We start from the raw sequence: 10,768 nt of genomic DNA, 5'->3' as shown, positions 1-10,768 counted from the left end.
GCTCCGCCCCCTCTTCACCCGAGTGTCCAAGACATATGGCCGGAGGTCAGATGAAACGATCACAAAATCAGTCCTCAACCTCTGGCCTAGGGTGTCCTGGTACCATGTGCACTGATGGACACCCTTATGCTTGAACATGGTGTTTGTTATGGACAAACTGACTAGCACAGAAGTCCAATAACAGAACACCACTCGGGTTCAGACTGGGGGGGCCGTTCCTCCCAATCACGCCCCTCCAGGTGTCACTGTCGCTGCCCACGTGGGCGTTGAAGTCCCCCAGGAGAACAATGAAGTCCCCAGTCGAGGCCTTTTCCAGCACCCCTCCCAGGGACTCCAAGAAGGCCGAGTACTCTACACTGCCATTCGGCCCGTAGGCACAAACGGCAGTGAGAGACCTATCCCCGACCCGAAGGTGCAGGGAAGCGACCCTCTCGTTTACCGGGGTAAACTCCAACACATGGCGGCTAAGCTGGGGAGCTATGAGCAAGCCCACACCAGCCCGCCGCCTCTCGGGAGGACGTCCCCACGTCGCTCGTTCGGGCTAAGCCCCGTGAGGGGAGGCCCGGCCACCAGGCACTCGCATTCGAGCCCCAACCCTGGGCCTGGCTCCAGGGTGGGGCCCCGGCTACGCCATGCTGGGCGACGTCACGGTCCTTGATTTTAATCTATTCATAAAGGGCTTTTGAACTGCTCTATGTCTGACCCGTCACCCAGGAGCTGTTTGCCTTGGGAGACTCTACCAGGGACATATAGCCCCCGACAACATAGCTCCTAGGATCACTCGGGTACTCAAACCCCTCCACCACAATAAGGTGGCGGTTCAAGGAGGGGACAACCAGAACTTGTAAGACAGAATAACTGACTGAGCACAACTGACCTGGTAATCCTGAAATAAAAATGTGTAAACAAAAAGTTATGTTATTCCTAAATCAGACTCCACTTCATTCGTCAGACAAATTTAAGGAACAGAAAGAGATGGTTGTTTAGGACCAAGTGCAGCAGTAAGAAAAACAGTAATTTTATTCTACGATTACCTGCATGAAACCTCCTCTGCACATGTCCAAACCATCTCAGTCTGGCCTCTCTGACCTTGTCCCCAAAACAGCCGATCTGAGCTGTCCCTCTGATGTGCTCATTCCTAATCCTGTCCATCCTGGTCACTCTGAAAGAGAACCTCAACATCCTCATCTCTGCTACCTTCATCTCTGCCTCTTGTCTTTTCCTCACTGCTACAATCTCTAACTCATACAGCATAGCTGGTCTCACTGCTGTCTTGTACACCTTTCCTTTGATTCTTGCTGCCACTCTTCTGTCACACAACACTCCTGACACCTTTCTTCACCCACTCCAACCTGCCTGCACTCACCTCTTCACCTCTTTCCTACACTCCCCATCACACTGGACTGTTGACCCCAAATACTTGAACTCCTGCACCTTCTGGACCTCAGCCCCCTGTAACCTCACTGTTCCACTTCCCTCCCTCTCGTTCATACACATGTATTCTGTCTTACTACGACTGACTTTCATTCTTCTTCTTTCCAGAGCAGACCTCCACCTTTCCAGGTGTTCCTCCACCTGCTCTCTGCTCTCACTACAGATCTCAATGTCATCCGCAAACATCATTGTCCACAGAAATTCCTGTCTGACCTCATCCGTTTCTCCCAGCTGCTGTTCTGAGATCTCTCCACTGGCGCTCTATGGGATTTAGATCTGGACTCATTGCTGGCCCCTTCAGAAGTCTCCAGCGCATCATCTGAAACCATTTCTGGTGCTTTTTGAAGTCTCCTTTGGGTCATTGTCTATTTCTGGAGTTCTGTGTGGAATGTCTCATATTTGGCTTTTTGTGTTGTTCCAATGCAGACAAAAGAAATAAACATAACAGAATACCAAAGAATTTGTGATTGCAACAATTTTCTGAGAAGTGGTTTGTCAATATTTCTGGCCATGACTGTAGCTGTTTGCAGTTTCAGTACACTCCCATGATTTTAATATAAACCAGGAGTATGTTTTCTGATTTCTTTCACTTCACCACAACTTGCCAGAGCTGCATAAAATCTTTGACTAATTTTCAAACACTTTCAGTAATTGCTTCTCAGTGATAGCCTGCTTACCATTAGCTTTGGCAGGGTTTTATCCCCTTTAACACTGGTATATTGGTCTTATTGCTCCCAGCTATGACTCTCACATTTCTTTATCTGTTGTCTAAATCTAGTTTTTCAATACACTTGAGGAAGCAAATCGATGTGGATGTTTGATTTGATCAGCTTGATTAGAGCATCAATATCAAAAGGGGCTGGAGGAAATAAAAAAATGAGCACCTATTAGATAAATATGTACCAGTAAAAATCCTCAATCAAAATATACATTAACTGACAAACACCCCAAACAACTCAAATATGGATCCACTTGACAAATGTTTACATACAACCTCAATGTTTTTATTTGACAAGCAGCAAGATCATGTTTGTCACCTTATTTTTCCATTACATTTGAAAGTAGATACAATAGTATACCAGTTTTATTACAATATTCTTTTCCCTAATTTCAGTACATTTAACAAAAAAAAAGAAAAATAAACACACAACTGCAAATGTGAGAAATGAAAGCATGTGTTTTAATGTGTAGCCAACAATGCATCAGTGATACCACAACTCTTCTGGTAATTTTCTGTTTTTCCCTCCTGTATTTTCTGTCAGCTAGTATGTTTATCCGCTCTTTTCTCTGAAATGCCTAGAGGCACTTTCTTTTTGTCGGCAGACACACAAGTGTGTGGCACTGGTGATGCTGTAAACAGTTTAAAATGAGAAGGTGGGTGAAGTTTGAAGGACCTCATGGGTGGTGGTGTCAGCTGGCTGCCATAACGTGACACGATGACCTTTCTAGTTTTGACAGATGGTGGCAACAATCCTGCTTAATTCATAGTACGGAGAGAGCGATAGTCCAAAACCTAGATGGAGGAATACGTCCCTTCTCTTGTCTGTTTGTCATGTCGTTTTACACCTGTATCTTCTGGTCAGTCATACAGGTAAGTGTTTGTGTGGAGTCACTCCATAGCTCCAGTTTTATGTCTATGCGACGTAACTGTACTCGTCCGCCAAGGTCTGGCTTCGCTCAATGTACTGCTTGTCGATGAGCACCTCGATGCACTTCTTGATCATGCTGATACTGGGGTTGAACCTGGCTTTGGACTGATTGATGACCTGCACAGGAAACAATTGAGAAACAATGCAGAAATGTTTCAAAACAGGATGCAAGGATGCTGTAATACAGACCTTCTGCAGCTAAAACTGTATCTGCAGAATGCATAGTTTTCATTATTTTGATAATTCCTTTTTTAGGAAAAAAAACAAAAAAAAAACAAATTCACTATGATGATTTTCAAGCAAATTCATACACTGCCAGTGTCCTATCTTACAAACCAGAGCCTTTAAACTATTTTATACATGTTTGTTTTCAATAGCTCAGAATTAGCAAAGAGTCATCATTCTTGTTTCTGAAGCATTTTGGTTAGACCAGTACTGGTTAGACCAGTGTAACAGATTCATATTAAAAAACCCAACACCAAAGGATTACACCCATGCTAACAGCTATGTGAGGCACTATTGAGGTTCACATGCTTTGAACTAAATGCTAACACTGACAATACTAACAAGCTCATGTTCAGCAGATATATTTACCATGCTCATTATCTTTGTTTAGGATGTTAGCATGCTAACATTTGCTATTTATCAGTACAGCTCAGTCTAAACTGGGACTAAACGGATTTCCAATTTCATTTAAGTCCACACAGACTGACACTGCTACCCTTAGAGCCACTTTACCATAGCATGGCTAACAAAAAAAGCCAATAAATTTACTAGATACAATTTCTTAAATGCAGTCCTGCGATGGACTGGCGACCTGTCCAGGGTGTACCCCGCCTCTCGCCCGCAGCTGCCTGGGATTGGCTCCAGCCCCCTGTGACCCCATTTGGGACTAAGCGGTTTAAAAAATGGATGGATGGATGGAAGTTCTTAAATGCAAGAATTAGTTTTAAATGAAAGATCTCTGAGAAGACAAAACAAGCATCACGTTTTAGACTGAACAGTTAAAAACTTACTGGATGAATTAACCGATAAAAATAGTCGGTGTGCTAATGCTTCTAACATACTATGAATTTAACTTTTCTTTTTTTAACCACAGAGTATGCTATGAATTCTGCAGAGAATTCTGTAAACTTTAAAAGGCACACTAACTGTCCACAAAAAATACAAAAATAGTAGGATATTAAACTATGTGTTAAGCATATTGTAAATGTACTTCTTTGACACTTAGGAACGTGCATACACAGTGTATGTGTATTTTAGCTGTCAGCTGATAAGGAGGTGTTATTTCGACTGCAAACATGATCCCAAGCTTGGAGACAATAACCCTCCATTACAAACTTCTCACCTATGTTACCAAATTCCCAGTAATTCTCTTAAACATCTACTTAATACAATGCTTGCCGTTCGAACGGCATGTACTGTATGCACAAGCAATTTCCTTGTTTGTTTCCATCAGTGCCACAAATGATCAAGAAACCAACTGGATCCACAAAATGGCTTAAAATAAGATGACCTGCACACACCTCTTGGATGAGGGCGTTGTGTCGGAGCACCTTGCGGGCCTTCATAATTCTCACTATAGCAGCTTGTAAATACATTTTTCGGTCCTCGTCTACAGCACTCCTTGTCTGTTCCATTTCCTACACAGACATAAATATGACAAGATTTTAGATGTTAAGATAGCTGCAAAACAACAGGTCGAAGCAAAGCCTGAGAAAGACAGAGAAGGATGGAAACCCTCACCTGCGGTGTGTCTTTCTGCATTGATGTTGTGATCTTAAACTTTGTCCTTTTACTGGTGAAACTCATATTTAGTGAAAATGTAGACTCTGCTTCAATCTCCTCCTGTGTGAGCAGAGGGGAGAGATCGTATATTCAGACAATCATCACTATTCTTTTTATGTCCGAAATCACATTATTGTAGTAGTCAGTGGTAGCAACATGTGTCAGTTTGTTTTCCACAAGGACTTGACAAGATATCTTGTATAAATAAGCATTACCCTCATTACCAGTGACAAAACCATGTCAAGAGACTTTCTTATTAAACTCAGTTTCTACTTGTTGCACAAAAAGAAAAGCTCAGACCTTTTCTAAATCGTGGTTGAGCATCTTAACGGCCAGCAGGGACTTGATGGTCTTCTGGAGCTCCTTCTCGTTCATTTGGGTGCCGTCCTGCAGCTCCTTGTAAGTCACTGTCGGGCTGTTGTTAAAGGCCAGCAGCACAGCCATCTGGTAGGTGGTCACCATAGCAACATATGGCTTGGACAGGTAGTTCATTTTCACCTCGCCTGTTGGTGACGTGGATATAGAGAAATGGAGATAGATAAAATGGAGCCATCTACTTATTTACCAACTTTTCTTTGAATATTATAATTTTCTTCCATGATTAAACCTGTCTCTGTCTAATACGAATATTTTGTTTATAATGACTATTCTGATGCACCAAACCTAATGCTCTAAAGCTGCAGTCACACTTTCAGACACTGGTTCAAAGGGATGCAACTTTACATTCAAATCTTGTGCAAGTCATCTTACATGTGTGTGTTTCTGTTACCTGTGCAGAGATAGTGCAGCCAGGTCAACTTCCTCCCACTAAAGTGCTGATTATAAAACAACTCAAACTGTAAAATGAGGTGAGCACAGAATTTATTTCAAAATGTGGTCCTTTAAGTCATATAAATCACTACAACTGACATGTTAGCTGTGCTCCACAGGAGCACACTCACCATCTGCACACTCTTCTCTAGTTCTTGAGGGATGGCGAACGTTGATGAGGGGACATGTGTGAGAGGCCACGCTCCAGCCTGCAGACACATCACATGTACCACTACATTACAAGCTGTGATTGGTGTAATCAAACCCATTTGGTGAAGTTATGCTAAATACAACAATATGCCTGGAAACACAAATGCCTAGTACTCATTTAATTCCATATAGAGTAGTGCAGATAACAAGGGAAGACCTTTCCTTAATCCCATGCCTGTTAGTAGTTAGTGAAGTATGCCGGTGATATCACCGCTACTCCTCCTCACCTGTAATACATAGATCTGGAAGCTGATGCCGAGGTCTACCACGGTCTCCTGAATCTTGATGAAATTGTTGAACTTGTTGTTGAGGTCGGCACTCACGCTCATGTCTGTGTACATTCTGTGGAGTTTGCTTGTGAATTCATAGCCACAAGCTTGCTGCAGGGATTAAGAAAGAAAACCAAGAATGTAGAGTAGTATACTGGAAAGGTATTTTAGATATTTTATGCCTTTTATGGTTAGAATACTGCAAGACTTTGGAAAAAATAAATAAATAAATCACACATGCACTGGGGACTGGGTCCACCTTGAGCTCAAGTTCCAGAAACTAAGTGAGCCAGTCAAACATAACAGAAATCTTAGTTTATACCTTTAGTTTGTTGATCATGGCTTCTTCTGAGTCCATTGACAGTGAAAGACCATGTATTAACCGCTTTGCTAGCATTCTGGCATAACACTGCAGAAGAAAATAAGAAAGAAAACTTGAAAACAAACTGTTTAATGTAGCAATAGGTGAAGAAATCTTATTCTACATCTGAATCTTTTGGGGCCCCTGAAGACACTAAAATGAGCCTAAAACGTCTTGAACTATTTCAAGATCAACACAATTTGAGACTTTTATTTGAGAAAAATAACTTTTTATATTCCAACAGAAAAGGCTTTCTTGTCACCTTTTGAAAGATGTCCTTGTCATCTATGTACTTGAACACTGTGATGAAGCTGGTCAGCTTGTCCTCCACCTCATTCTCTGTCATTCCCTTTGCAGATTTCTTCAGCAGATTGTCGCAGTATTTCGCCAGCTGTACAAAGAACACCAGGAGGAACAGTAACTGGTCAAGGAACTATGTATAATGCTGTATGTGTAGCGTGTGTATGTCGTCATTGTGAACACATTTTGGCATTGTGAGGATGTGGCCATTTTCTGGGGGTTAGGTATTAGGGTTCAGGTTAGAATTAGATTTAGGTTAGGCATTTAGCTGTGGTGGTTAAGGTTAGGGAAAAGGCCTAGGAAATGCATTATTGTATGCTAATGAGTGTCCTCACAACATTATTAAGACAGAGCTGTGTGTGCGTACTCACAAGTTCAGGGGCTTTACAGATGGACTTAGGCTCCCTGAAGTTCACCACAGATGTCAAAGCCTGAGAAAGAGGGAACACATTCAGTCAAACCATTTTAATTGTGAAAAAAACAAAACATAATTATACCTTTAAAACATTTTAACTGTAGTTTTGCTATTACAGACAATATACTGAAAAAAGGGAACTTGCCCACAATTGTATTTTTGACAACTAGTGACTGCTGTATTTTGTTCAGTGAGGCACCACTTATTAGAACCTGTGGTTTAATACCTTATCTAGTGCACTCATGAAATGCTGATCTCCATTAAGAACTGTGTTAATGAGCTGAACAAATTTACTGTGAACTTCCAGCACCGACTCCACAAACAAGGTTGGCATCTAGAGGAGTTAAAGGACAGAAACAAAGTTGCATTAGTAGCTGAAAAATTACAAAAATGACAATGACTGGCACCCTGATAGAGTGGTTTCGGCAGGCACCCCGTTTCATAGCAACAGTTTCAACTCGGCCTCTTAACGTGTAGTCAACTTGTATTTTAAAATAAAAAGCAGTTACACATAGAGCACTTAAACCTAAAAAAAAAAAAAAAAAAAGCGTGACATATAAATATTATAATTATTCCTGAAAAAACAAATTTAAAACTACATGCAAGTTGAACCAAGCACTAGCATGAGACTGGAACGCAATCCCCTCTGCTCCTCCCAGACCAGAAGTATATTCATATGTTGATTGGCAGCCATGAGCTCCACTCCTCACTTTGGCCTTCTCTGACTGGTTAGAAGGGTGATGCTCCCTTAAAAACCTTTAGTTGGTAATATATCCATATTACTACCAGGTTGTTCAATGAGTCTGGGTTAGAGAAGCATTTGACAGCATCACTCCACATTAGGACATGTTCTGGAGCATATTTAAACTAGACACCATAACTTTAATGTTTTACTTGTACATTTTAATATATGAACTTAAGCTGTGAAATCAAGTTACTTTCAAGATTGAGTAGTGCAATAACCTATGTGTAAAGCAAAATAAATATAGGAGATCTGAATATCAGGTATTAAAACATCTCACAGACATAGAAAAATCATGATTGTAGAAATGCAATTACAGCTGAAAACCCACTATATATATTTTGCATGCACACAGAGTTCTAGTACTAACATTTTCCTGAGAGAGGTTACTGGTGCCTCGAATGCCTTCATTGTGGATATGAACCTGCAGCTCCTGGATCATGTGGGGCAGGCCACTGGACACTGCCCGCAGCAGGGTGTACATGTTGGCCATATCTGGATAAAACAATACACAACACAGTTTGATCTCAATTCCACAGAGCAATATAAATAAGGACACAAACACAACAGTGGACTGACCGTCTCTCTTCTCCTGCCGAATAATACTCTGGCATTCCCCATGCAGGAACTGTAGATGATCTGCCACCATCCTTTGCTGGCATTCATGGATGACTTTGGCGTAGGAACTGGGGTGCAGGTACTTTCGACATCGCACTTCTTCATCTTTCAACCGTGCCAAAACCTGGAAGATGCAGAAATCAGAAGCCCAACAATGCTGACGGTGGCATCATGAAGAAACAGTATCAATTTTAAAACACATTTTTGAATTTTTCTCCTCAAAATGAATTGTTGTTAAATGAAAATCACCTTTTCCCCCATTCCTGATCAGTTTCTGCTGGCAGCTTTAATGTGCCTGACTTTCCAACCCTGCCTTTACTAAATATCACATATTTGCTTAAATGTCATTTTGGGATAAAAAGGCAGTTGATAATTTTCTGTTTCAGTATACTGTAGTTTTGGGCGTACAAAAAACACACAGCATATGAGAACAAGTGAAGAAGAAGGGGAAAAGCTTCCTGTTTACAGCTGTAACCTGGGTCACATAGAAGAAGCTTTATTTTATTGTCATTGTAACACTGTGACACATACAACAAAATTTTGTTTGGAGCCGAGGGGCCCCGGGATGCTGCGTGCATACGCGCCGCATGAGCAACTTGGGGGGGGGTTCAGTGTCTTGCCCAAGGACACTTTGACATGTGGGCTGTAGGCACCGAATTTCAAACCTTCAACCTTCCGGTTGGGAGACGAATGCTCTACCCACTGTACCACTGTCGGTGGAGAAAATACTGCCCTGTGCTATAGAGTCTGTTGCTGCTCTTTTAGTCATATTACATATCATCAGTAGTGGAAGAAGTACTCAGACACTTAAGTAGCAATACAGTGTAAAAATACTGTGTTAAAAGTAATAGCCCTGCATTTAAAATGCTACTCAGTTAAAAGGCACAGTTATCACCTGGATCATGTATGTTAACAGAATCAGAATAGTCTTTAATGACCAAGTATATTTGATTAAAAAAAAAAAAAAAAAGAATTACAGAAGCTAATGGGCTCCTGTTGCAGTCTAAGCATAACCAGCACATCCAGCATTTACATACTTGTATTATCTCTCCATCTAGCCTACCTTCTCCATATACTGTGAGCAGTTTGATTCTTGCAGTAGATTGGAGGCTTCCCGTTTGTAATACTCCCCCGTTTTTGTCAGAAATGGCCCTTCAAAGATTTCCTGGTAAAACTGCAATACAGAAAGAGGATGTGGCACATGTCAACAAAACCACATAAATAGTCTGTAAATCAACTCATTGGATCATTTATCATTGTCTCACCTTTAGTGGAAACTTCTTCTTGTACTGTTCAACATGAACAAAGGAGTTTATGACCCCATGCATTACTTTCTGGTTGGGGTTCTCACCGCAACGATCACTGTAGGACATTAAGAAGCTGCTGTTAGGTCTAATTATTTTACAGAACTTCACAAAATTTATCAGCCTGGTAGGAACACTAGTTTAAATAATGCAGCCTATAGTTAATTCAGAAAGTATTCAGATTCCTCAACTTCATTTACTGCGCTGTGGATTTAATTTTAAATGGAAATAAAAATACCATTTTGCACATCAAACCTACACTCAGTAACCCTGAGTAATGACAATTCAATTTGCCACAGGTGAACTCCAAACAAGATGTAGACACATCAAGGATAATTACAGTAAACAGGATCCACCTGACAACAATTTGGAGAGCCACAGCAGAATAGGAATACTTTTGTAAAAGAGATTTTCTAAAAACCTGTTTTCACTTTGTCCATTCTTATGCTCCTCTATCCTAGCCAGTGAGAACGTTCCATAGCTGAGTTTGACACAAATAACTACAGTGGGGCAAATATTTGCTACACTGCCGATTTTTCAAATTAAAAAAACAATCCAGAAAATCACATTGTATGATTTTTAAATAATTAATTTCCATTTTATTGCATGAAATAAATATTTGATACAATAGAAAAATATAACTTAATATTTGGTATCGAAACCTTTGTTTACAGTTATAGGAGGTCAGATGTTTCCTGGAGTTCTTGACCAGGTTTGCACACACTGCAGCAGGGATTTTGGCTCACTCCTCCATACAGGTCTTCTCCAGATCTTTCAGGTTTTGGGGCCGTCGCTGGGAAACACAGAGTTTCAGCTCCGTCCATAGATTTTCTATTGGGTTCAGGTCTGGAGAACGGCTCAGACCCCC

General features: G+C 41.1%; 1 protein-coding gene across 3 annotated transcripts in view; it reads right to left on the bottom strand.

Moving 5' to 3' along the window:
• Nucleotides 1-2,416: 2,416 nt before the first annotated feature.
• The window catches only part of cul2 (cullin 2), a 17,976-nt gene continuing 9,624 nt past the window's right edge, over nt 2,417-10,768 (bottom strand). For 2 of the 3 annotated variants that reach the window (XM_020608966.1, XM_020608967.1), the window contains exons 7-21: nt 9,862-9,958; nt 9,660-9,770; nt 8,558-8,720; nt 8,349-8,473; nt 7,463-7,570; nt 7,193-7,252; nt 6,784-6,912; nt 6,483-6,569; nt 6,119-6,271; nt 5,813-5,890; nt 5,641-5,707; nt 5,172-5,374; nt 4,830-4,931; nt 4,610-4,726; nt 3,069-3,200 (exon numbers count right to left, since the gene is read on the bottom strand). In XM_020608966.1, coding sequence (XP_020464622.1) covers nt 3,069-3,200; nt 4,610-4,726; nt 4,830-4,931; nt 5,172-5,374; nt 5,641-5,707; nt 5,813-5,890; nt 6,119-6,271; nt 6,483-6,569; nt 6,784-6,912; nt 7,193-7,252; nt 7,463-7,570; nt 8,349-8,473; nt 8,558-8,720; nt 9,660-9,770; nt 9,862-9,958 — 1,732 coding nt within the window. Of the gene's footprint in view, nt 3,201-4,609; nt 4,727-4,829; nt 4,932-5,171; nt 5,375-5,640; nt 5,708-5,812; nt 5,891-6,118; nt 6,272-6,482; nt 6,570-6,783; nt 6,913-7,192; nt 7,253-7,462; nt 7,571-8,348; nt 8,474-8,557; nt 8,721-9,659; nt 9,771-9,861; nt 9,959-10,768 lie in introns of all 3 variants that reach the window. The other variant, XM_020608968.1, reaches the window with a different exon arrangement.

Source organism: Monopterus albus, unplaced genomic scaffold, assembly GCF_001952655.1.
Source record: "Monopterus albus unplaced genomic scaffold, M_albus_1.0 scaffold96.1, whole genome shotgun sequence".
NCBI lineage: Eukaryota > Metazoa > Chordata > Actinopteri > Synbranchiformes > Synbranchidae > Monopterus > Monopterus albus.
This window is presented reverse-complemented; position numbering and strand designations above follow the sequence as displayed.